This window comes from Oratosquilla oratoria, chromosome 27, assembly GCF_046742065.1.
Source record: "Oratosquilla oratoria isolate Oo_2021 chromosome 27, ASM4674206v1, whole genome shotgun sequence".
NCBI classification, from domain to species: Eukaryota; Metazoa; Arthropoda; class Malacostraca; order Stomatopoda; family Squillidae; genus Oratosquilla; species Oratosquilla oratoria.
In genome coordinates this window covers 47,973,915-48,001,153 of record NC_134803.1, presented here as the reverse complement: position 1 = coordinate 48,001,153, position 27,239 = coordinate 47,973,915, and the positions used below count along the sequence as shown (strand labels likewise).

At 40.6% G+C, this 27,239-nt stretch overlaps 2 protein-coding genes across 4 annotated transcripts in view; one reads left to right on the top strand and one right to left on the bottom strand.

Annotated features, from left to right (window-relative positions):
* Nucleotides 1–1,124: 1,124 nt before the first annotated feature.
* On the top strand, nucleotides 1,125–19,770 carry Vta1 (vesicle trafficking 1). Its single transcript, XM_076210579.1, has 8 exons — nucleotides 1,125–1,412; nucleotides 4,987–5,090; nucleotides 5,790–5,908; nucleotides 6,344–6,519; nucleotides 10,940–11,017; nucleotides 11,267–11,376; nucleotides 14,715–14,793; nucleotides 15,831–19,770. The coding sequence occupies exons 1-8, from the start codon at nucleotides 1,304–1,306 to the stop codon at nucleotides 15,977–15,979; spliced, it is 924 nt and encodes a 307-aa protein (XP_076066694.1). The 5' UTR covers nucleotides 1,125–1,303; the 3' UTR covers nucleotides 15,980–19,770.
* The window catches only part of LOC143040031 (TBC domain-containing protein kinase-like protein), a 48,527-nt gene continuing 40,992 nt past the window's right edge, over nucleotides 19,705–27,239 (bottom strand). For all 3 annotated transcript variants that reach the window (XM_076210576.1, XM_076210577.1, XM_076210578.1), the window contains exon 17: nucleotides 19,705–27,239. In XM_076210576.1, coding sequence (XP_076066691.1) covers nucleotides 27,138–27,239 — 102 coding nt within the window. In that variant the 3' untranslated portion in view covers nucleotides 19,705–27,137.

The window sequence follows — 27,239 nt, the reverse complement described above, 5'->3', positions numbered from 1 at the left end:
ACTCAGAGGGGTGAACATCTGGAATAGCCTGTCAGAATGGATGGTGGAGGCACCGACCATTCTGGAATCTGAAAAGAAACTGGACAAATTTTGGTAGGATCTGGAAATTATATTTAACTGGAGACCGAGTACAGATTCTGAAACTATTTTAGCGTATATGTCCCTAGAGATACGATCAGTAACTCACCAAAGTAATTCTAAGTAAAAAAAAAAAAAAAGTATATAAGCACACTGAGAAACGACTGCATCGACCAAGGGTATGTGACAAACGGCAATACTACAATAGAACTGCCAAGTACGTTTCCTAAACCAAGAAAACTGGTGTGCCCTTCCCCAGTAATATAAATCACTATATTAAATCCTTGGAAAAAAAAAATCACTACCACTTTCACCTTTCCACAACTTCCCTGAAAAATCACGACACGTAACCAAACTATAAACACCCCGGATTAACGACACAACATGAACAACAGCGATGCGAGATTGTCCACAAGGATAGAAACGCTGGTATTCCACACTCCATAACAGCCAACACTAACCAGTATGAGAAAGTTATGGAAGATAAATTTATAGAATATAAGGAGATGGACATCCTGGAAGACAGCAAAATCGAATTCAGAAGAGGAAGATAATGCATCTCAAATATATTTTACGGGACAACGAACGACAACAAAAAATGACGCCTGAATTTTGACACGATGGTGAGCGAAGTTGAACCTTCCAAGGTATTCCGTACCTGTCATGAATCTCACTTCGAGATCCTGTAACCCTCTTCACGGTATCCCCATACTAAGAAGAGGATAGCAAGGTTCGGGATAGGGCACCTGAAAGAAGAAGGCCAAACTTTTGCTTCCACTACTTTCACGTATTGCACTTTGGGACCTGTTCAGACCCTGTACGTGATGTCCCAGGCTACACCCAGCTGAATGTAGAAACTGTAGCCAAGGCCATCCTACATCATCCTCAGACTGAACAATGTACAAAAAAAAAAATAATAACCTGTCTCAGAGATTTTGAACACGTAAAACTGTAAATTTTGGTGTGAGGACTAAGGGTTTTTTTGTTCCTTCTAAATTCGATTTCTCCAACCATTAGGCATTCGTAGTCCACTTTTTACAACACCAAGTTCATCTTTGGTAGCAACAGGCAAATAATTGCAATAGATGGAATGTCGCCTTCACAGTTCATTGACAGGATCATCTAAATTTCTGCCCTCCGAACGTTAGTGAAAATAATGACGTTTCGTCACATGAGGTGAAAATACCTGCACCTGCAACCCATCGTATCAAAACAAACTACGACGATGGCTTCCCCAAATTTTCCTCCAGTTCCACCTCAACTTAAAACTGTTCAACATTATTTGAAAATTGCAAATGAATATGACAAGCGTGAGCCGTCTATTAGCTATTGGAGTAAGTAAAACTATTGTTATTTGTGAAGTGTTGTGAGAGCGAAAGCCTTTTTTAAATATTTTGACAATGTAAATGTTAGATCTCTTTCATTTTTTGGAGTTTGGGTTTGGGTAGTTTACCAGTAGCAATGGACCTTTGGTATATCAGGAATAGAGGGCTGGACATGATTTGAGTAAGTTTGGATGAATACCATTAGGTCCCATACTTATGTTTGGATCAAGTGTTCAAAGTTTGATGGAGACTTCCAGAAGTGTCAGGTTTATGGCATCATGATGATGATCATCATCATATGATCATGATCATGTCTATGATAAAGTTCACCCTCAAAGATTTGGTGGGTTGATGGAGTGGTGTTGACGTGGGTTGTGTATATGGAATAAAAGTTTATGGCAAATGTACCAGACATTTGAGTGCAGTCTAAAGTGAGTTCACCTGTCTAATTGTAGAGGGCCAGTGGATGGCACATCAACTAGACTCCAAGAGATACTTTATTTTATACATACTTAGTTTACTTACTTTGTCACTGCCTTATATTGGTTGAAACCAATTTAGACAACATTGACCTGGTCAAAATTAACCAAAGAACACTTGAATGGCTGTCTGTCTGGCGTGATAAGCTATGATGACTGCCTTATATCATTGTGTCATGCTGAAATACCGCTTTACCTAACAGTTAACTTAACTAACCCAACCTTAACTCTGCACTTGTAAACCAAAGATATTCCCTAAACTTTGCTGCTAGGCCTTACCACAAGACTCCCTAACCTATCACACCTTATTCATATAAAGTTGTACATTTATGCTAAATAACAAAAGTACCTTTGGACTAACTCTTCTAGCAGTGAAGTTAAAATTTGTGAAATTTTGTACCTGTAGACCTGATAATAATGAGCCTACAAATTCTCTCGTTGATTGGCCACCAGTACAGAGTTCACAAAAAATTGGCAAAATAAATTATTGTGATACCTCCTTTAACCTTTGCATATTCAAATAACTGCAAATACGTTATGTTGTTGGATGGCTTGCCATAACAAGGACTCGGTGAATTTAGAATTGAGACTGAGCTAGCTTAGTGTCGTCGGGGAACTGCCAGGTTGTAGTCCAGGTCATTCATTTTGTACAGTCTGGTTGGCTCAAAGCTATCATTTTTTCTTTATAATAAGCAGTCGCTAAGGCAAAGGTTTGAGTTCCTATGGTGGAGCTTGTTTCCATTTGTCACAATGACACGCAACTTATATTTCACTTTATTTTTGCATGTAATTAGTTTCACTACGTTTTCTTTGCTCTTAAGAGATCCATTTGTTCTAAAGAAAATGTTTTTGATAAGAAATCAAAGGAAACCAATGATGATACAACTTTTTGATTATCGAAAATATAAAACTGAAATGTCATGAGGATGCCAATTTTGTCATCATTGCATCCACCCTCTTTAATTCCTTAGAAAGAAGGAAAGAATGAAGGCTATATTCTATGCATCTTCTTTCATGTTGGCTGGTGGCAAGTGTAGTGATTGTTGTTTCCATTTGCACTATAGTGTTGCACCCTGTTCAGAAGTCTGTGTGAAGGTGTGGTAATAGAGAATGGCATTCCAGATGCCATGAGAGTGGTATCTCTTGGAACATTGTGTCTGTTCCTGATTTAAGGAAGGGATATGATGATGTCTTCTACCCAGGCAGCAATGAGGATGCCTTCCATCCATATAAAGAATGCCACAATTGGGTGGAAGTTTCATATTATAATGTAGATAGATAGATAGACTTTATTTGGCAATGAATCAATGTACATGAAGTGCAAATAATGATAAGAACACATAGTTCGGAATAATAAATGCAAATTGCAGAGGATAACACAAAAAGCATGTACACTTATTCTACACTAAGTCACACTGACAACATACGTAGGGGGTTAAGGGGACCAGAGACAATCATGAGTAATACCAGTCAGAACACATATGACACATAAACATTGTTATAGTTTAGCTAATATTACTAAAATGTTTGTACACATAGGAATATTGAGACCAAAAATTTGAGCACCATCACAAAAAGGAACATTGCAATAAGCAAAGGAACAACAAAATAATATTAAACTGTAACAAAACAGTATGAGTGAGTACTATATTAGAGTAGTACCATTAATGATATACTGCATTATTCTACAGCTGTATCAACATGTACGAGTGAGTACTATATCAGAGTAGTACCTTTAATGATATACTACAATATTCTACATCTGTAACAACATGTAGTTATAGTGAATGCTACACTGCAGCTAGGGTCACCTATTAAATAAATCTAACATTTAACCTGAATCACAGGACGGAGTGGACAGTTAGTATGAGCACTAGGGAGTAGTACATTATAACCTGAAGCATCAGGGGTAGGGTACAGGGGACCAGTACTCGAATGGATAAAACAACAAGGAGAACGAGGAAAAAGGTCAGATCATAACTGTTCTCGGACCCTACCTGAGACATATACAGTACCATATTATGACTGGCAAAACAGAGGTGGAAACCAATTTGTAAACATCAATCATTGTTATACTAAACTAAACTTCTGAAGAACAAAAAAAAAAAGGGGGAGGTCAGAACAGTTATGAATGAACACAGATTTGGATGGTATTACTCATGGAATCAGGTATCCCTCACTAAGCTAGTAGTACACAAAATCAAGGCTGTTCTCTGTCCATAGCTGAGACATAGTAACCCTTGACTTTTTTCTTGAAGGTAACCTTGCTATTTGACTTCTTAATGGACACAGGTAGTGAGTTCCATAGTTGAGCACCTGTGAAGTGAAAACTGTTTTTGGTGAAGGGACCTGCATGAGGTACAATAAGAGACTCTTGACTGTTCCGGGTTCGGTTCTCAGCCGATAATGTAAAATTACAGCTCACATATGAGGGAGCAGAATTATGAACGACATTGTAAACCTGGTTTAGTTTCAACTGCTGGACACGATATTTTACAGGTAATATTCCTACCTTGCTAAATTCTTCAATACCAATATGACTACGTTGAGGTAAATTTAGTATGAATCTAATTATCTTATTTTGTGTAACCTGTAGCCAGGACCGGTTTTTTCTGCTCAGACTACTGTACCAAGAGCTACAAGCATAATCAAAGTGATGTAACAAGGCTGAGACCAGAAGCTTCTTTGTTTCCAGATCAAAATTTCTGGCTTTTCTGTACAAAAATTTGACTTTATGTGAACACTTGGATACAATCTCATCCGTTATGGCATTCCCTGAGAGGGACTGATCTAAGGGTATTCCAAGATAGGTTACCTCTTGTTTTGACTCTAGGTATAGGGCAGTTGTTGTACAGTTAGAGAGGGAGATGTGATGCTCAGCTTTTGTTAATGGTTGGTTGTATTCTTTGAAGGAGTGTGGTAATAGCTGAGGTTCAAGGTCCTTTGGGATATGAATATGGGTCTGTAGTTTGTATGGCCGGGTTAGGTTAGGTGCAATAGATTGGGAAGCATATACTGATGTGGACAAGTGTAATAATCCTGTTCAGTTTTATTCCTTATTAAAAAAAAAAGTGAGTGATTTTTAAATGAACATAACTTTGCAGTTCGTCTTTATGGACTGCAGACAGCACTCAAGATTGACCGTAAAGCACCAGAATCAAGAGCTTTATTGGGGAGTCTGATGGACTGGCTGGAAAATTTTAAAAAGGTAAGATAGTCACTTCTTTCCATTGTTGTATACCGTATATGTACAATTTGCTAAGTGTGCAAGTGGTCACTAGAAGTGGCCATGATGTAATCAGTAAGCATGCCTACACAGACAGTGGGAGGGCTTGGGGTTGATTCATGGGCAGCGCCAGCTTTACAGTGATGCACCTTATCGCACACTAAGTAAATTCCTACAGCATGATTTGATTATAAATTTGTTGAGGGCTGAGACAGTGTCCAGTGATTCAAGACATAGGGCATTCTAACCAGAAGCAGCTTTTGATAAATCCAGGGCTTATAAGCCTGAGATCTAATACTTCAGTAGGGAACATGATAACCTTGCTGATATAAATTTATTTTATTGAGCTCAGGGGCAGATCTTAGCCAAAAAAAGCTCTTTTGCCCAGAGTGGACCTTCTGAGTAAAATTGCTGTTTACTAAAGGAGCTTGTATTCATATAAGAAAAAGTTTGTAAATGGGAATCTTGTAAATTCAAATAGTGACACAACAGACTGTTTGCACTTATTGTACTTGGAAAGTACATAATCATGTTCATTTGAAATACAATAAATGGAATGTATTTATGCTCTTATTTGTTTATCTGAATTTTTCATGGTAACAAGGATTTATGTTTGTTATGATTACATTGTATCCTTTAACGAGTGTGCTAATTTTTGGTTTGTTTGTTTGTGTACCTCAGGAACATGTAGATAATGAAGCTGTAACCAATGAGATGGCTGGCCATGCCCTTGTTGAGAATGTAGGCCACAAGATGTTTATGTGGGCAGATACAGAGGACCGAGCCTCTAGATTCAACAAGTAAGTTTTCTCTCATTTGACCCCCCAACCCTCATCCCCTACTTCTCTCTCTCTCTCTCTGTTCTCTTCTTCCACCTGTGTGTGCTTATTTTTCTAGGATCTGATCAGGGGTTCTCCTGTTGCCATCCTTTGCCATTGTAATCCATTGTTGGAAAGGTTTATCCTGTTTTAATGGTGATAACACCCCCTTCCTCTCAGATTAACAAAACCATCTACCATTAGCCAGAATATAATCTCTAAGGGGTAACACAGCACAAAAATGCATAATTCTGTCATTCATCTTAGAATTTATTTTACCTTGAAATTATTTAAATTTGAAATAAAAAATATAATTTGTATATTATTATGCAACTGACTTTGTTAGGGATCTAAAGTCTCGTGTTAACATAATTTTCCATTGTAAATTCATTTGCATTTCTTTATTTTGTACTTCAGGAATGTAGTTAAGGCATTCTTCACTGCTGGACTTTTGTTTGATGTTTGTGAAGTGTTTGGAGAACTAAGTGATGAGGTTGCAGCACAAAGGAAGTATGCTCGCTGGAAGGCTGCTTACATCCACAACTGCCTCAAAACTGGAGAAGATCCCATCCCAGGTCCCATGGGAGGAGAAGGTTAGTTCAGCCTTTGAATCAAAAAATTAATTTCTGAGGAGTTTAGATGATAACCATTGACCTACATGAAGCATCAAGATCATAAATAGGGCTGTCATCTTCAGTACAGTGGCATATGTTTTCATTAAGATAAGGGGATGATCCTAATCTGAAGATGGACTGAGTGACTTTAGATACCCTCACACACATATGGTCACCAACTTGGTTGATAGATAATATGAGAAAAGACTAGATAAATTAGGATTGCCCCTCACTGAAAGATAGAAATGTTGCAACATGATTGCTATCATCAGAAATGTGAAAAGTGTGGACAAGATTGACAGAAATCTATTGGTATGGGGCAAAAGAACATCAAGAGGTCTTAGCAAGAAACTCAAGCCGGCCTTTTTCTCCATTCAAGCGGGATGGCTTTGTCAAAGTATACACCCATCCCACACCCGTCCCATAATTTAAAGTAAAGTTTAATAATTGGAGACATCAAAGTAGGACCCCATAAGTTTAGCTCCAGGCATATTACAATTAGGTAAATATAACAGGAATGGGAAGGAACCTGAGATCAGAGAATGCCGAGGTGGTTTGGATACAAAGAAAGAATAAATTAGGAAAGACTAGCAAAGACAGTCTGGAAAGCAGAAGTGGATGGAATGAATTTGAGAGGAAGATGAATGAGGTGGATGGATGGATGAGGTGAAGGTAGCTTTGGATGCATGTGGAATGCCTCTTTGAGCAGGAGTAATGAATGGAGGGACATAGTGATTGGATGAAGGGAGAGCATTACAGTTATAATGGATTAATCAGTGAGACTGTTTATTGTGTGCCTATGGGAGAAAAGTATATCAGTGGACTGGAGGAGTGCTTCTGTTGTCCCACTATACAAGGGAACAGAGGGGAAGAGTAGTGTGGATTTAGGAAAGGAAGATGATTTGTATATAAAATTTTTGTAGTAAGCCAGGTAAGCAAGAAGTTTTTGGTAAAAGGTAAAGACATTGATTGGGGTTTTATGGATTTGGAGAAGGCTATTTAAATGGTTGACAGAAAGGTGTTAAAGTATGTAGAGATGTATGGAATAGGAGGAAGTCTGTTGAGGGCAGTCAAAATTTTTTACATGAGTAGTAGAGTTTGTGTGAAGGTAGGAAATGAAGAGTGAATGGTTTTGAGGTGAAGGGCCTGTGTCAAGGTTGTGTAATGTTCCCATGGTTGTTCAATATGTATTCTATATAGATCAGGTGGTGTGAGAGGTAAACATGAGGGTACTGGGCATGGGTAGAGCTTGTAAGTGAGAGTGGAGGGAAATGGGAGAATAGTCAGTTGTTATTTGCATATGGCATTACTGGTAGATTGAAGCAGTTGGTGGTGGGACTTGGAAAGGTATTTGAGAGGAGAAAGCATAAAGTTAATGTAGGGAAAAGTAAAGTTATGAGATGCACACTGACACAACACAGACAACTGTAAAGTTTCTTTCCAGTGAGATTTATGGGAGCACTCATTGCTGACTACTATGGGGCTGTGGGTTACTGCCAGTAGAACTTTAGGCAACAGTAATTATTATTATAGATTGAAAATGCAGGATGCATGCATGTTTAGTCAGTCAGTGTGTTGTCCCACATCTCTCTTGCAGGAGAACCATTGCTCCCAAATAACCAGTAGTGGGATTGTTAGTATGAGGTGCTCTGAATCTTCCAGGTGGTAGTTACATCTAGAGCAGTTTGAATGAGTGGACAGGCGTATTCAGTGTTGGTACTGTTTTAATACAGAATGGTGTCCTGAATGCAAGTGTGCAAATATAGATATTTAGTACATTGGTTGATTTAGATAGTTGCAAGTGAGTAAGAATATCATTATCTATGTACATTTATTTTAGCATTATGAGAATTAGCTACACTATGTAAAACAGAAATTTGTTTTCTTTCCTACCCCATGAACAGCCAAAAACAAAGGTAATACAGATATACAAGGTTACACATGAGCAATTCTTGTCTCTTGTCACTGGTTGGTGGAATAAAACTTAGTCTCTAATGTCTTACTTAAGAAGATGCAATTTTGCAAACCAGATAATTCCACTTAAGAACCATGTTAAGAGGACTATAATTGCTCTTAGAAACCAGTTGGCTTTTATGATTTATAAGGTGTGTGACTCTTTTTTCTTGTTTCTTTTTCATATTTTCTTCATTTTTGTAATACTTTTCCCACATGTACATACCTGACTTCATTTGACAATTTTTTTTTTCATTTATGTGAACAGTATCTGTGGCTGGTAAATCCATTTATGGTTAAATTTAGTTGATGTGCATGTGGATGTTTGTATTCAAGCAGCTCAAAAGCATTATGTAGATTGGCATTCATTTATAGCTTGTGTTGGTAATCTTAAATTGCACCCATAGTGAAGTTCTGTGTTTTCATTTTCATATGTTTTGTATATTCATTTGCTTAATTTGGAATGAATGGAGAGAGATTTTGAATTGATTATGTATATGTGTGTAGTGTGTATGTGTACATATGTATATGTAATAATTTTCTTTGTACAGTATACTGTTAGGTAGTGTTCTTCATTCTTGTTCTCTTTTTACATCTTTGAATACCGTATTTTCCGGCTTAAAATGCGCATCGGGTTATAATGCGCACCCATGCACTTCGTTATCTCAGTACACAGATAGCGCGCACCGACGTATAACGCACATGCCCGATCGCATTGGTCTATAACGCAGTTTTACCTCGGTATTTATAGATAGAGTGAGAAATAAGGAGGTGAGGAGGAGAACAGGGGTGAAAAAGGAGCTGGGAGATAGGGTTGATGAGAGAATATTGGGATGGTTTGGACACATGGAAAGAATGAGTGAAGAAAGACTAGTAAAAGAGGTATGGAAGGCAGATGTGGAGGGAGTGAACATGAGGGGATGTCCTAGGATGAGGTGGATGGATGGGGTGAAGGGGGCTTTGGGGAAGAGGGGAATGTCTGTTGAGGAAGGAAGGGAGAGGACGGAAGACAGAGGTGAATGGAGAATGGTTGTATATGGAAGATGTTGTGATTTATGAGGTGGAATGGACAGGGGGATGGGGGGTGAGGTAGTATGTGTGAGCAAATTTTGACGCAGCCCGAAGGGATTTCTCCCCGTCCTCTCCTTATATGCAAGGGGGGTCGCCGATTAAATGAAGCGGCCTTGCTGTGGATGTGCTGTGTCTTGCGGCACTGCTTCTGACCCAGGGCGGTGGGCAAGGTGCAGGGATGACCCGTCATCCAGGAGGTGCTCAGATGAGAGGGAGAGTGGGAGGGGTGTGGAGTGTATTTGGGGATGAAATGGGTGGGGGTGTTTTTGTGCCTTTCCCTTTTTGGCTACCTCCCTTGAAAGGGGGAAAAAGCCTTGGTATATGTATGTATGTATGTATTTATATCATGTGAACGAGGTTACATGGAGAAGTATTTTTCATTGGCTAGAGCCACCGCTGGGAAATCTGTTGATTTGTCACTAAATTAAGTGTCAGTTTAGGCATCAATTAGGACACAACTAAGAAAAAGTCGGAACTACATGTACCGGTATATGACTCATGTTGTGCGTTGGTCCCTTATTACTTTGTACCTTAAATAGTTTGTAGGAAATATGATCTAAAAAAAAGTTTATTGAAAGTAAAATATACAGAAAATTTTTGGGATTTTTACAGAAAATTTTCATTTTATATCTTGAGGAAATAATTCGTCTTTACCATTTTTTATTTAATACTGAAACAAACTACAGACTGTTTCGTTTTAGCTTTGAACCTGCAATGACAGTGGTGAAATAGGACAGTCTCTCATCGAGGTGACGTTTAGTTAATATAACTCCTGAAAGAGGGTGTTGTAGTCAGGTGTTTGTACCATATCTAAAGTGAAGCAACAAATCCAACATAAAAATTCAAACTAGGATGCTGTGAACATGGGCAAATATCATGAATATTGATCATGTTTCATGGTATAAATATTTATATACGGTAGCCCATGCTGGCGTATTCTTTCATGTCACCATGGCTGTTCTTCTTGTTCTCACGGCCAACATCGTCACGTTGTTGTGAAAAAAATTACACACACACAGCCGCAGAATTTTTATCGTAGGCCGTAGATAATGCGCACCACCGGATAACGCGCACCCCCCATTTTTAGGCCCTTCCAACGGAAAAGAGTCGCGCACTATACGCCGGAAAATACGGTACTCTATTATGTTGGATGTTCATCCGTGATTTACCTTTTTCCCCTCTTCTTTCTTGAAATGTAGCAAAGGGTAGAATACAACATCATTGTTTAAACCAACTTTCATTCAGTTGCATTTGATAATTTTATACATTAAGAGATTCTTGCAGAGCAAAGCAAAAAAATATAAGATTTCTATGTACATCAGATTTACCATCTAAAGAAAATTTTGACTTTATAGATGTCTGTTTTTATTATCAGAGGATGAGTTTGGTACTCAGGATGCAGAAGAACCATCACCGTTCAACATGCCAGTGCCACCTCCTCCAAATAATACAGGTATCAAGTCCTCAAATAGTACTCCAGAAATTTTACCAAAGAGTAGTTTGTAATGTAAACTTGAAATAATAAGTTATGGGTCCAAAAAGCTTTTCTGGAATGCTTCTGTCATGTTTGTAATCTGAGACATTCTAGATTTTCCACTGCCTAAGGACAAGTTACTTTAGGCAGGTTTCAGCTAGAGCCTGTTTGAGCATACCGTGTGCAGTCTTCTCATAGTTTACAGACTTCATGTGATAACTTTTGCAGATTTGCCTTCAGTGTCCAGTACCAGTCCAGTGCCTCCAAATATGCCCCCACCAGGAGCATCAAACCCACCGGGTAATGCCTTCCCATCCATGCCACCACAGCCTCAACAGGTAACAGAACCCTCTAATTACTTCATGGTGATACACTATAGATTCTATTGTGATGTATGTTGGATAATATACAGATGTGTGTGTGTGTGAGATTCACCATGGTCTTGGATCATGTGTTTGACTCATGATCAACAGCTATACCTTTCTGTATGAGAGCTCAGAGCTTATATATGTCTGATGTGTGTGTGTGCGTGTGTGCACATGCATGTGTAGGAGATACTCTTTTGAGACATGTCCTATTCCCCACACATCAAGGACTGCTTTTGATACATATCCTAGAGCCCTAGGATGGGTGTTTTGACTCACCAGCTGTCATGTAAGAGGTACAAGGCCCCTTGCTATGTATGAATACATATTATACAGTGCTATGGTTTAATCATTTAGATAAACTACAGCAATGGTCTGAAAAGTGGCTAATGAAATTTAACACAAGTAAATGCATGCACAAGTATATGCGGATATATGGGATAGGAGGAAAGCTTCTCGGAGCTGTCAAGAGTTTTTATGAGAGTAGTAGAGCTTGTGTCAGGATTAGAAATGGAGAGAGTGAGTGGTTTGAGGTAAAGGTGGGACTTCGTCAAGGATGCGTTATGTCACCCTGGCTGTTCAACTTATACATGGATGGGGTAGTGCGAGAGGTAAATGCAAGGGTAGTGGGTCAGGGATTGGAGATGGTTAAAGAAAATGGAGAAAAGTGGGAGGTGAGCCAGCTGTTGTTTGCGGACGACACTGCACTTGTGGCAGGATCGGAGGAGGGTTTGAGGAAGTTGGTGACAGAGTTTGGGAGAGTGTGTGATAGAAGAAAGCTGAAGATAAATGTGGGTAAAAGTAAGGTGATGAGATGTACAAGGGGTGAAAGTGGCAGTAATCTGGAAGTGAGCATTAAGGGAGAGCAACTGGAGGAAGTGGATAGTTTTAGATACTTGGGTGCAAATGTGGCAGGAAAAGGTGGAGTAAAGGTGGAGGTAGAATGTAGATTGAGAGAAGCGAGTAAATGCCTTGGTGGATTAAAAAGTGTAATGAGGAATAGAAATTTGGGAATGGATGCTAAGAGGAGACTGTATGAAGGAGTGATTGTGCCAACAGCACTGTATAGGGCAGAAACATGGAACATAAGAGAGGAAGAGAGAAGGAGCTTGAATGTGTTTGAGATGAAGTGTCTGAGAAGTATGATGGGGGTTACTAGGCTAGATAGAGTGAGAAATGAGGAGGTGAGGAGGAGAACATGGGTGGAAAGGGAGTTGGGAGATAGGGTTGATGAAAGAGTATTAGGATGGTTTGGACACATGGAAAGAATGAGTGAAGAAAGACTAGTAAAAGAGGTATGGAAGGCAGATGTGGAGGGAGTGAACATGAGGGGATGTCCTAGGATGAGGTGGATGGATGGGGTGAAGGGGGCTTTGGGGAAGAGGGGAATGTCTGTTGAGGAAGGAAGGGAGAGGACGGAAGACAGAGGTGAGTGGAGAATGGTTGTATATGGATGATGTTGTGATTGCATGAGGAGGAATGGGCGGGGGGATTTCTCCCCATCCTCTCCTTTATATAGGGGGACGGAGAGGGGGGGGTCGCCGATTTAATGAAGCGGCCTTGCTGTGGATGTGCTGTGTCTTGCGACACTGCTTCTGACCCAGGGCAGTGGACAGGGTGCAGGGATGACCCGTCATCTAGGAGGTGCTAAGATGGGAGTGAGGGTGGAGGGGTGTGGAGTGTTTTCAGGGATGGAATGGGTGGGAATGATTTTATGCCTTTTCCTTTTTGGCTACCTCCCTAGTAAGGAGGAAAAAGCCTTGGTATATGTATGTATCTAAATGCATGCACATAGGTAAAATTAACAGTAAGTATGATTACAAGTTTATTTGGAAATTCGACCTGCAGCACAGGCAATATGAATGCCACCTACAGTGCCTGTTACCCCTGCAACCCTTTTTCCACAATTCTCTGTGATGTGGCCCTGTGGGGAAAATGGATGTATTTACCTAATTGGGTAAGTACAATTAGGTAAATACATCCATTTTCCCCACCGGACAGGATGCCTTTCAGTGCTGGTGTCTCCATTCCACCTGGGTATGATATGAGGTCTGTGTGCTCAGAGTGTTGGGTGAAGTGTAAAAGCCAAGAACTGGGCACTTGTCACTGGTATACCCTGTTTTAATTTGAAGACTGTTGATGGCAATAGTCTATAGCAGCTTGCAAAACTGCGGGGATTGACTTCTTGTCCTTCACCCCCAAAACACGCATTATCTAGGGTGGCATTTAATGTTTGATTTTCACGATGGCTACATCCACGATGTGTGGTTCTTTATCTGAGCAGAGCATCATTATTGATCCAACCATGTCTGCCAACCTTAACATGTAGGAGAGCATTTCACTCTCCCACTTTGTGACATTGTCCAAACACATCCTCAATGAGTCCACAGATGACTATAGAAATATTGTTGGAATGCTTGTTTGAAACTTCCCCAATGACTTGGGTATTTCTCACGTGCAAGCCTTGCTGACATTGCAGTATCCCCTGCTGATTTCTTTTGAATAGTTCTAATCTGTTCCTCGTCGGATATATCATCTCTGCCTCTTTCCTCAAGTAATCTCAGCCAAGTGTCGACATTTGAGCATGCCACCTGGCCAGTGACCGGATGCCAAGTACAGCCTGTGCCAATAAACACTAGGATGACCTCAGTAGTCACCATACCTTTTGTTGCATCTTTCTGGTCTTGATATGGCTTGGATCTTTTATTTCCAGCCATCTTAATAATCTCCTTTGTTCACTGGGTACATATGTTGAATGCATTTGTAGGATGTTGACTATGGTAGCCAGTGGTTTAGCAGAGGGGAAAAGCACACACAACTGTCATTGTATTTGAACTTTATTTGTGAATGTATTTGGAAGCAGGAGAGGAAAAGCACTGAACAAATTTAATGGACTTTGGGAGTAATCCTTGCTTGTTAGCTCAACGTTGTCTGGGGCCCCCATGTGAGTGACCTCACCTTAAATATGGGCTAGAGGGGTGACTGATGCCAGGTCTCAGGCTACTGGCCAAAATCCTCTCTCTTCCACTCTTTCCTTCTCAAACCCCTCTCTATGGCTGCCATTCGTCAGTACTCATTTCTCCTTCCCAGGGGCCACTGAGTTCACCCTGCTGCAGCTGTTAGGTGCGTCTCCTTGACTCAGTCACTCCCCTTGGGTCAGGTCAATTGGTGTGGGTAACATACACATGGGCTACACCCTAGGCTTTGTCTCACCACACATGTGCATGCCTGCTACAGCCCCAAGCTTGTCATATGACATGTAATCATGAATAGTTTGCCACTGAGGAAGAAAATTATTCTTTGTCTTTCAGCCCATGCCATCACGTCCACCTGCGCCCATGGCCACTCCGTACAATCCACCACCACCACAACCTCAACACACTCCAGCAGGTCAGTATTTCATGTGTGCCCTGTGTTACTGGGAACATAATATACATATGATAGTGAAGGGTGAGTTGACCTTGTTGTATTGAAGAAAGGTTAATTTGTTCAGGTTAGGTATTGTTTAACTTTAGTTGGAATAGATTTTAGGTCAAGCTAGTAGTGAGTAACACCTTAGGTAATACACTCTCAAAGTACCTTGCTTCCTTGTAGTACCTTGTCAAGTTCCCAGTTCTTCATCCTACAAGTCCCTTGGCCTTCGCATTCCTCTTACCTAAAGTACCTTATCCCTTAAGCCCCCATCCCATTATTCCCTAATTCCTTGTCTCCACATTTCCCAAATCCCTCATCCCTAAGGTAATGAGATCCCCCAATCTCTTACATCCTTAATAATAAAGATCCCACACTTTTGTGTTACCTTGTTTTCAGGTCACTTGGGTGAATCGAGCTTCCAAGGCCCTGCCCCATCAAGTTGCACAAAAGCTTTGTTACAATCCCAAATCCCTATAGTTCAAGGTCCTTTTAATGAATATTCCATAGGACTCTAAAGTCCAACAAATGCCTTATATCACAGAGCCCATGTCCCTTGTACTCCTCATCCCTAAAGGCCTTCTACCCTTTCCTCAAATGCTTTATCCCTAAGCATCTTCGTCCTTTGAGCTCCACATCCCACTAGTGTGTCAACTCCTTTAGGATGCTTGACATTTTCTACAATTCTTGGCCCCCATGTCATAATCTTCAAATCCCTTAAGTTAATCCTCACATGAATACCTGTTCAAATCCCACATTGTAGAAGCTTTTTGTCCCTCGTATCTTTCATGTCTCTAATCCACTAACTCCCACATTTCTCGTGTCCTTTGTCCTTAATCTCTCCAAGTGCTTCAGGTCCTTCAGATGAAAAAAAAATATATATATAAAAAGATAGATAAATAAATAAAAATTGCCCATATTGGTGTAACATGTTGACATATATCAAGCTGCAGTTTCATATTTATCTTTCAACAGTCATTTCACTGACTGATACAATTTTTTTTGTCTGACTGCAGGGGGTGTTACCCTCAGTCCTGAGGATTTTGTCAAGGCACAGAAGTATTGCAAGTACGCTGTGTCAGCCATGGACTATGAAGATACTGTCACAGCACTGGATAACCTCAACAAAGCCATTCGACTCCTCACTACAGGGAAAGATAGTTAGTTTACCATAGTGCCAGCTTGGGCATTTGCAAAAGCAGCGTTTCTAGGTGCAGAGACACCTCTCTGTGGTCTTCAGTGCTCTGTCCATATTCTTTTGCTCTGTGTGCAGGTAATTCAAGTGATGTTACTTCCCAGTTCCACTTTCAGGGTTTAAGGACATTCAAGGAATACAGTTTTGACCATCTGTTGTCACATTTTATTATTTTACTTGGCACTCCACTCCCATCAGTCTTCAGTCTAGTGGTATACTGTGAGGCAGTTTTTGTAGTTTCTTGTAGTGCAGAAATAGTTCAGGCATATAGAAAGAATGAATGAGGAATGACTAGCAAACAGGGTGTGGAAAGCAGAAGTGGATGGAATGAATTTGAGGTGAAGAAGTGGATGAACAGTGAAGGGGGATTTAGATCCAAAAGGAATGTTTAGCAAGAAGTAGAGAGGGCAAAGGATTTGAGTGAATGGATAGTGATTTAAGTTGGTGAAGGAAACCTGCAGCCTGAAGAGATGTTCTTGTCTGCTCTGTAATTTTTTTTTCAAGTGGATGAAGGGGAGAATTGCTTTATAACAAAAGTGGGAGTAAACCAGCTCCAGCTGGTGGGTCCTGCTTTGGAAGTGCAGTGTCTTGCTTCATTGTCTTAGACCTGGGCAGTGTGGCAGGGGACAGGGATGCCCATCCATGAGATGGGAGGAGCAACAAATGGGTTTGTATGGGTGTGGGTGTATGCTTTGACTTGGTTACCCATTATAAGAGAGAATAGGCCTTTTGGTATGATGTATGTATATAGTTTGATGCTTTGTACAAGAGTTTAATAGCTGCTGAACTGGGAAGCGTTCCTTGCTGTCACCCCTCAAGAAGTTAAGATTGTATGAGTCATTCCATCTTTTGGCTGTTTCACATCATGGCATATACGTATGTATTCATAAGCTTCTGTATGGCAAATAGTAGCTTTACATACATACATATACCAAAGGCTTTTCCCCCCTTACAAGGGAGGTAGCCAAAAAAACAAAGGCATAAAATCCACTCCCACTTATTCCAACCTCCACATTTCTCACCCTGTCTACTCCCATTCACCCCTCTTATCTTGGTTCCTTGTGGATGATGGGTCATCCCTGCATCTTGCCCACTGCCTTGGGTCAGAAGCAGTGTCGCAAGACACAGCAAGGCCACTTCATTAAATTGGCAACCCTCCCCTCTCTGTCTCCTCATGCAGAAAAAGAGAAGACAGGGAGAAATTCCTTCGGGCTGTGTCAAATTATTTTTTCACTTATACTCCCTCACCCCCCCCCCCCATTCCCCACCCTTTCATGCATCACGGCATCATCCATACACAACCATTCTCCATTCACCCCTATCTTTTGTCTTCTCCCGTCCTTCCTCAACATACATTCCCCTCTTTCCCGATGCCCCTTTTACCCCATCCATCCATCTCATCCTAGGACACCTCCTCATGTTCACTCCTTCTACCTTTGCCTACCACACCTCTTTTACTAATCTTTCTTCACTCATTTGTTCCATGTTTCCAAATCATCCCAATACTTTTTCATCAACCCAGTCTCCCAACTCCCTTTCCATCCCTGTTCTCCTCCTGTCTCACTCTATCCAGCCTAGTAACCCCTATCATACTTCACAGGCACCTCATCTCAAATACATTCAAACTCCTCCTCTATTATGTTCCATGTTTCTGAGTTAAAGACCAAGTAATTTACTAGGAAATATTTGTAGTCACATTTAGACCTTAAACCCTTCCATACTGGGTAGCACATAATCCTTTGCCTGGTTATTTTATTCAGCTGTACATCACCACTTTGGAACCAAATATATTGACACCCATCATATTGATTATTCTGTTTGGTATTAAGTGTCTTTATTCAGCTGTATAAAGTCTTTGGTAGCAAAAAGAAGAGTTGAACCTTCAGTCTAAAACCCCATCCCTTTACTGAAAGGGAAAAAATTATTAATTAAAACAAATATATAAAGTATGTCATCACAAGGGATTAATGCAGTATTCAGCATTTGGATCTACCCTATTTGACAGCTCTTTACTCCTGTTCTTTGCCTCACCTCCTCATTTCTCACCATGTCCATCCTTGTAGGACCTGCCATACTTCTCAAATTCCTTCAGGTTCTTCTTTTCTGCCTACATTAAAACCCAAGTCTCTGCTCCATACAGTGCCAAGGGAACAATCCCTCCCTTGTACAACTTTTCCTTTGCACTCACCAACAAAGTAACAATTTCTCCAAACACCTTTGTCATTTACATGCCTCTTCTACTCAGTAATTTAACCACATCTACTCCTCTATCCTTTATATGGGGGGACGGAGAGGGGGGGTCGCCGATTTAATGAAGCGGCCTTGCTGTGGATGTGCTGTGTCTTGCGACACTGCTTCTGACCCAGGGCAGTGGACAGGGTGCAGGGATGACCTGTCATCTAGGATGTGCTAAAATGGGAGGGAGGGTGGAGGGGTGTGGAGTGTTTTCAGGGATGGAATGGGTGGGAATGGTTTTATGCCTTTTCCTTTTTGGCTACCTCCCTAGTAAGGGGGAAAAAGCCTTGGTATATTATGTATGTATGTACTCCTCTATTCACTACCACGTGTGACCCCAAATACTTCCACTTCCAGATGCTCACCATTGAGATTCCCATCCACCCTGATACCATTGAATATCTCATCACATTACTTTTGCACATTTCATACACATTTAAAACCTGTGTAACACTCTTCTCATCACAACACCTTGAAGATAAGTCATCCATATTCCCTGCCACACCATTTGGGTCAAGAGCAATGCAGTGAGCACTTCTATAGCTTAGCCACAATGCTTGTTTGTCTTGATATTTTGTTTGCTAGTCTAATTGTCCCTTATATGTTTGTCTGACTGGCTCATTCTTTGTTAGTCTCCTCCTCACTCTCACTACATTGGTGCCATATCAGAATATTGATTGGCCCAGTCTGTTCTAGGATGATGAAGAAACTGGGAGTGCAATAATGGTAATGACTTCCTGTATATGTAATGATGGAAAGAAGGGCTTGGATTACATGTCATCTCAGAGTTGAGTGTCTTCATAATTTATGATAGGATCATACTTCATGCCAGTTTGATAAAAAAAAAAAAAAATTATATACATATGCTGAATGTATAAACATTTTATACCTGGTGAGTAACTAAACAAATTCAACTGGACATGGAAAATTTAGTCATCCTTGAAATTGTCTAGTGCTGTAATAACAAGTCACCTCAAGTTTTCCCAGCTGGAAATCTGGAACCCCACAGTGGCTGGCAATAGTCCTCAGGCCTTCACATTGATCTTTCTGGGAAGAAACTTTGAACTGTTGTATTAATTGTATTGTTGTGTTACATTAGTGTGGGGTTGTTTCAATGTCACTGACAGAGACAGATCAGTTGCCAGATGTCGGATCTCTATATGTGAAAAGGTGGAAGAAATACAGTTGTAGTTGAGCTCTTGGGCTCCAACTGAAGATAGTGTCAGCACACACACACAACCCACACACCGTGGCTGTAAGGCAATGATGTTGACAGGTTTTGATGGGTGGCAAGATGATTTCCGATCTTGCAGGACTACCTTTTCCAGGTATGACTTGTTTGTTCCTAAAATTGGCTGATGTTAGCCAGAATGAAATCTGTAGAGTATCATTATGTGAAAAAGGTTAAAAAGTCATGTTTAATTATATATTTCATATATTTTCTTGTGTTTTGTTACAAATTGTTACATCAAGTTTATTTGCCTTGTTTCATACACTTACAATAATAAATAAACCTGTAAAATAGACTTGGCACTATCCATTAATGGTACTTGATTTGGTCATGAAAATTGTTTGCCAGGGACATGTACATTTTGTATACATATTTACAAGTTTCACAAATGTACATACAGAAAAAGAGAAGACTTGGAGAAATCCCTTTGGGCTGTGTCAAAATAGTGTTCACACAACCCCTCCCCATACCTTCCATGCATTACAGCATCATCCATACACAACTATTCTCCACTCACCCCTATCTTCTGTATTCTCCCTTCCTTCCTCAACAGACCTCTTCCTCTTTCCCAATGCCCCTTTTACCCCACCCATCCATCTCATCCTTGGTTGCCCCATGTTTGCTCCATCCACCTCTGCCTTCTACACTACTTTTACTAATCTTTCCTCATTCTTTTCCTGTGTCCAAACTATCCCAGTACTCTTTCATCAACCCTATCTCCCAACTTTTTCACCCCCACTCTCCTTCTCACCTCCTTGTTTCTCACTCAATTCAGCCTAGTAACCCCTACCATACTTCTCAGGCATTTAATCTCAAAACACATTTAAAATCCTTTTTTATGTTCCATGTTTCTGCCCCATACTTGGTCTATACAATCACTCCTTCATACAATCTCCTCTTAACATCCATTTCCAAATGCCTATTTCTCATTACACTTTTTAATCCCTCAAGGCATTTACTTGCTTTTCTCAATCTACATTCTACCTCCACCTCCACTCCTTCCTTTCTTGCCACATTCGCCCCCAAGTATCTAAAGCTATCTATTTAACTCCAGCCTCTCTCCCTTAATATTCGCTTCCAATAAGTTTCGCATAGTAGGGAAAAAAATTCTAGGCAGACACTTTGATGTCATATCCAGGCTGTGATTAGAAAGCCTTAGATATAACTGCCCAATTGAAGTAAGTTACTTGCACATACAAACTTGTTACGAGTACAGACAAGGTCTGATGCTCTCAACATGATGGCTGACTTATTTTCACTTTTTCATTCCAATGAATGGGGCTATTGAATCAATGCCTTTCAAGTTTGGGTCTGTAACTAGACTGAATTATAGCCTATTATTAAACAAATCTAAATAAAATGTGTCATTATGCTTGTTAGATTACTGATGTCCTCTGGCCACAGATGGGTTCTTCCTTACTGGGGATATATACAAAATGTAATGGGACTTTTCCTCTTCTTATGAATGTATATACAAAATGTAATGCTACATTGCTTAAAGCAAACCCAGAAAGATACCAATATGCTGTCTTTCCTTTTTAATTCTTACCCACAAGTAACCATCAACATAACAATTATAATGCATCAAGGCAATGAATAGATTTTCCAACACTGGTAACAGTTAAAACCATACATACATATACCAAGGGAGGTAGCCAAAAAAACAAAGGCATAAAAACCACTCCAAGTTAAAACCATAAAATCTTAATTTTCTGTTTAAAAATTGTCTTCTATTGCAGGTTTTTGTTTGGCAAAATATGTCCTTTTCTGACAACCTTTTATATTTTCCTGTTCTAGACACAGCATAAATATACTAAGAATTCAAAGCCCAGCAACACTTGCTACAGTGTAGCAGGGACACAACCCTTCATCCATAAGGAGTCAAGATGGGATTGTGTTTTAGAAATACCATGGTTGGTGTTACAAGACAGGTTATTGAGAAATGTGGAAGTTGTTGTTGTTGTCGTTCCCTAGACTGTCTGTCTGAGCAGTCCCGTCTCCCCAAGGAATGCCACAGCCGAAACTGGGTTTTCCCACAAATCCTTTATAGAGTGTATGTTGTGTTGTTTGCGTACATGATTGTGTATAATGCAGTCTTCCATTATGTGTTGTATGGTATGGGGTGAAGTGTTACATCCTGGGCAGCTGTTCACAATGCGGTCATCCAGCCTCTTCTGGTAGCTTAGAAGTGCTGGGTGGTGGCCGCACCACAGTCTGGCCAGGTGGACTCTGTCCTTTCGTGGGAGAGGATTCAGAAGGGTGGATATCAGGGGGTCTGGCATGCAGCAGTGTGTTGTCTTTCAGTGTGTTAATGGAGCGGTGAGTGATATGATTATGAATATGTTTCCGGAGGCTGGTATTTGGTGGTTGTGGAGGAAGAGAAGAGAGTATCTGTGCGTGATAAAGGTCTTTGGCTGTTGTTTTAATGTTTCTTGGTGTGTGTGGGTGTTCTGCTATGTAGTGTAGCGGGTGTGATGTGTTTGTGGTGACTGCGGCAAGTGTTTGTGTGCCTCTCATGTTGAGGTGGTCCTTGACTTTGAGGACTTGTTTCATGGTGTAAATGGTCTGTAGGTGTTGTATTTGTGCAGCCTGTAATTGTTTTTAGGGCTTTGTTTTGTATGATTTGAAGGGTGTTGTGGCGTGTCTCACTGAGATTAGGAGCCCATGCAGGACTCGCATAATTCATCACTGAGCGTATGCATTGTTTGTTTATTGTTATATTAGTTTCTTTGTTTTGTCCAAATGTTGTTCCAGTGATTGACTTAAGTGCGTTAAGTCTAGGTGTGCATTTGTTTTTTATGTTTGTGATGTGTTGTTTGAAAGACATGGATGTATCGTATGTTACACCAAGAATTTTCGGTGTGTTTGTGTGTGGTATTAGTGTTGTTGATGTAGAGATGAGGTATGTATTTGTGTTCTTTTGTCCAGTTGGTGAGAAGTGTTGCTGTAGATTTGGTTGGAGCTATTTTGAGTCTGTTAGTGATGAACCATGTGTTGAGTGTATCAAGGTATGGCTGGATTATTTCTGCAGCTTTGTCTGTGTTACGATGTGTGCATGTGATTGTTATGTTGTCTGCTTAGGAAGAGATTTGTATTTCTGAGGTGTCTGGTGTGGGTAAGTCATGCATGTATAGATTAAATAGTGTGGGGGATAGAACTGAGCCCTGTGGTACTCCATTCTTAATATTTCTGATGTGCGATGATTGGCCATTATACGACATGTAAGCATTCCTGCCTGCCAGATAATTGGCCAGCCATCTTATGGTGTTATTGTGCATGTCTGTTATATATTTTATTTGTTAGGTTGTGGCGGGGGATAGCATCAAAAGCTTTACTTATGTCTAATGTTATGAGAAGTGTTCTGTGGTAGGGCCTATCTGAATTGATGCCATCTAAAATTCTTTGTGTGAGGTTTATCAGAAGAGTGTTTGTGGAGTGTAGTGGCCTAAAACCGTGTTGTGAGTCAGCAAGGGGAATATGTGGTGTGACAAGTTTAAGTATTAGGCGTTCAATGACTTTAGAGGGGGTGTGATGTTGGGGATGTTGGGATTGTTGGGTCTTTGTTCGGTTTTGGAATGGTGATTATTTTACCATGCTTCCAGATGTCGGGTATAGTGTTGTGTGAATAGCTGTAGTTTGCAATGTTTGTGAGTGCGTGTACACCTTGTGGTCCAATGTGTATTAGGTGGATGTTGCTTATGTTATCAGGGCCACAGGCAGATGAGTGCTTGAGATTATGTATTATGTGTTTTGTCTGACTGTCTATGAAGGGTGTATAGTCTGAGTCTGTGGGAAAGTCTTTCTTACGTCGAATGGTGTGTCGGTCGTCAGGGTGAGAAGTGAGATGGCTTGTCTGTGCAAAATGACGTATGAGTGCGTTTGCTTGTTTGTTTGAGGGTAGATTATCTGTTGTGATTATTGCTGTGTGAGAGTGTGTAGTGTTACTGTTGGATAGTGTAATGCTGTTGAGTGTTTTGTACAATTTGCTGGTGTTTGTTTTGTGATCAAGTGTATTGATAAAGTTTTGCCAATTGTGTTTTTTGTTCGTGTATTTTATTGGTAATCACAGTGTTTAGTGTTTGTATTTAGTCTGCTATGTTTTGAGGGATAGGTGTGGGGGTATCGTGTTTAAGTGTGTCACGTTGTCTGATGAGGCCCTGGATTTCTGGTGTGAAGTTGGGGTTGTGTGATTTTCTGTTGCCTCTAGGGATGTATCTCTTGTCTGCGTTTTGTATGATTGTATTAAAAGTGTGCACAGCATTGTTTATGTTTGTGATTGGTGTACTGTTAAGTGTTTCAAAATGTTGTTCTGTCTCTTCAGTAAAAGTTTCCCAGTTAGCTCTCTTGTAATTGGTGTAAGTGTGTCTGTGGCCAACTGGGGTGCATCTTGTTTTGGTGGTGATGATGATTGGATGGTGGTCAGAACCAAGGGTTCCGACCACTCTCCATGGTGTTGTTGGGGTTAGGCATGGGGAGCAGAAGGTGATATCAGGAGAGGAGGGAGTGTAGAGGGCTTGGTGTGGGATATGTGTATGATTATGTGTGTTGTTCATGATAGTCAATGAGTCAAACTGAGTCTGTATATCAAGCCCTCTGTCTGTGTCAGGGTTGTCGACAAACCAGGCAGACGACTTGGCGTTGAAGTCACCACCCATGATCAGGTTGGAATTGAGGCTAGTTGGCTAAATTGAGGCCTGAAGGTGTTTGGAACTGTGGGGGATGATTGGGGGGGAATGTATATGTTAACTATTGTCAGTGCTGTGCGGATTCGAATGGATTAGATTTCTGTTGTATTATCTGTGGTAGGGAGGAGAAATTTGGTTGTGGCACTTGTGTCCACAAAACAGATGGAGTGGTGGATCAGGGTGATGAGTCCACCGCCATTGCTGTCGGTCCAGTCTTGTCTGATGGTGGTGTAATTATGAAATGATGGCATTTTGTGTGAGTGTCTTAGTTTTGTTTCTTGTATAATTGCAATGTGTATGTTGTGTTGTTTAAGAAAGTGCTCGAGTTCATGTGTTTTCGTGTTAATACCGTCAATGTTGTGTTGTAATATGTTGATGTTGTGTGTTTTGTATGTGTTGTATGTTGCCGTTTGGGGTTGAGGTTGGGGTGTTAATGGGGAAGGTATAGGATCTGGGTTAGAGGGGGGGGGAAAGGAGAGATTGGGGATAAAGGAAGGGGAGTACTGATTGGGGGTAAGGGCAAAGGGAAATTGGGAGTGGGTAAGGGTGCTGGCTGTGGTTGGGGAGGTGGGAGTGGGGTTACTGGAGGGCAGGTAGAACATGTCCAAGTGTTTGTGTATTGGTTTGTGTCAGCAAGTGTTGTACAGGTGAGGTGGGCCCAGTTTTTGCACATGTTGCACTGAACTGAGCCTTTTGTCTGTCTCCTCGAGCATGTTGGGCATGTGTATTTTGTGGTGGGCCCAGGATTGCTCTCTACATCTCCGGCTAAAAGTAGAAGAAGAGGGGTGATCGCCGGAAAATCACCCCTCGGTGCAGAAAAAACGTAACATTGCATGTTGGGAAAAAGGATTGTGGAATGCTGAGGTGATTTGGTCATATAGAAAGAATGACCAAAGAATGATAGTAGAGTGTGGAAAGTGGAAGCAATGAGAACTTAAAGAGGATAATTGAGAATGAGGAATATGGATAAGTGAAAGGATGACATGGCCCAGATGTTCTCATCTGCTCTAAATTATGTTCTGTGGATAAGAATGGGGAAGTCATAATATAATGAAAAGGTTGGGATAAACCAGCTCTGGCTCTGTTGTGAAAGCAGTCTACATTACCACTGATCCAAGCAATGTAGCAGGGGACAGGGATGATTCATTCATCTGCTGATATATACCAAAGACCCTTTCCCTTATAAAGGATAGAGTAAATGCCCACTTTTTATATAAATCAAACCCAGTTAATACCCTTCCATCTCATCACCTCATGGATGATAAAGGGTCATTACTGTCCCCTGCCACACTACTTAGATTGAAAACAGTGCAGCAAGAGACAGTGATTCCACACTGGGACCACGAAGCTGGAACTGGTATACCCCAACTTCATTATATGTCATCCCCCTCCTCATCCACTCAAAATGCTTTAGAAAACATTTCTTTGGGCCATGTCCTTTCTTCCATTCATAATCTCCTATTTATCCCTATCTTTTGCACTTCTTTTATCTGCTGCACATGTGTTCCTTGTACAGTAAACCACTCTTGGTCCTCTTCTAACTCTTAAGTAACTACCTCCACCTAATGAGGGGGAAAGGACCTAGGAGTTGGTTGTGTGTGTATTCACCATGGCCTTGGGTCACATGTTGGACTCATGATTGACAGCTATTTCTCTCCTGGAAGAGAGCCGAGCTCATATATGACTGATATATCAGTAATCTTGTGACCATACATGCACACATACCCCCAACTCCCCGCCCGTGAGAGTTGGCAGGGAACTGAACCCAGACTGCCATAGTGGCAGCCGTAAATGCTACAACTGCGCCACTGTGTGTGTGTGTATGTGCACGCACGCACATGCATACAGAGACTACACACACACACGCTGTGTGCATGCACATGCAGGCATGTGGTTATGGGTGAAAAGTGGGTGTCTTCTTGAACTGCCACTCACCTTATATGTGGGGGCCACCGCTTTTGGTGAATGTCCATGTATGTGTATACATATATGCATTTAAATATATATTTACAAACACTGGTGAATATTTAACCACTTCTAAAATAGCAGTAATAATCATTAAGTGTAGTTTTGCTTATGCCTTGTATTACCATGGTAAGTCCAGTCTTGGTACTCCAATGAAGATCTTGGAGCATTAAGATTACTTTGACAACAAATCAATCTGGTGCCACTGCCAAGTATATGGTTAGGTTACCAGTCTTTTTCAGTGACATGAGCAGTTCCAGGGTGGTAATTCAGATGTGGGTAATTATCCATACTGACAATCTAATTACACTACAGATAAGGAGCAGGGGTTGTACATGATATATGTACATTTACCAAATGGAATATTTATAACCTCTATCTTTGGCTTTAATATACAGATCTATAGTTTCAATTATTTCATAAAACAACAAATTGAATTAAAGTTCTTTACATAATGTCTCCACCTAAAAATAAATAACAACAACAGAGTTATGAGTAAAGAAACTTATCAAGAACAACAACCACAAAACAACCAATCTTGTCCATTCAGAGATTATTCATGTCCATCTGTTGGTACTTATGTGAACAGCAGTCATAGAACTAAGTATGTTAAATTGTTTTTTCAGGATACTGCAGTTACTTTATAATTTGGTAAATGTTATATACAAAATTAATACCTAGTGTTACCACAACATCTGTGGTCAGTGATTTAGCAGATGTTCATGAACTTGACCCTGAGTGTACAATACATACAGCCACACCATTCTAGTAACTGACAGCTGCCCTTAATATACTTTCACATCACCTTAGTCAGCCTTCTCAAAGGTCTGAAACATCACACTATAAAAATTCTTATTTTGTACGCTTAACAGACATGATTTTCAAGGGTAATGGTCATGGCAATTATGCTGATTCATGGTGAGCTAATCAATGATGAGAAACTGTAGGGAAGGTATGGATGGTGATTACAAAAGATGGGGTTAATGGAATGCTTCCCAGTAAGGAACTTCATTTACGCAGGTGTGACAAGGGCACCACAGGAACGGAAAACCTCCACACCTCCATGGAGTGTACATATCCGAGGAAATCCAAGGGACAGCAATGTTTCAGCAAA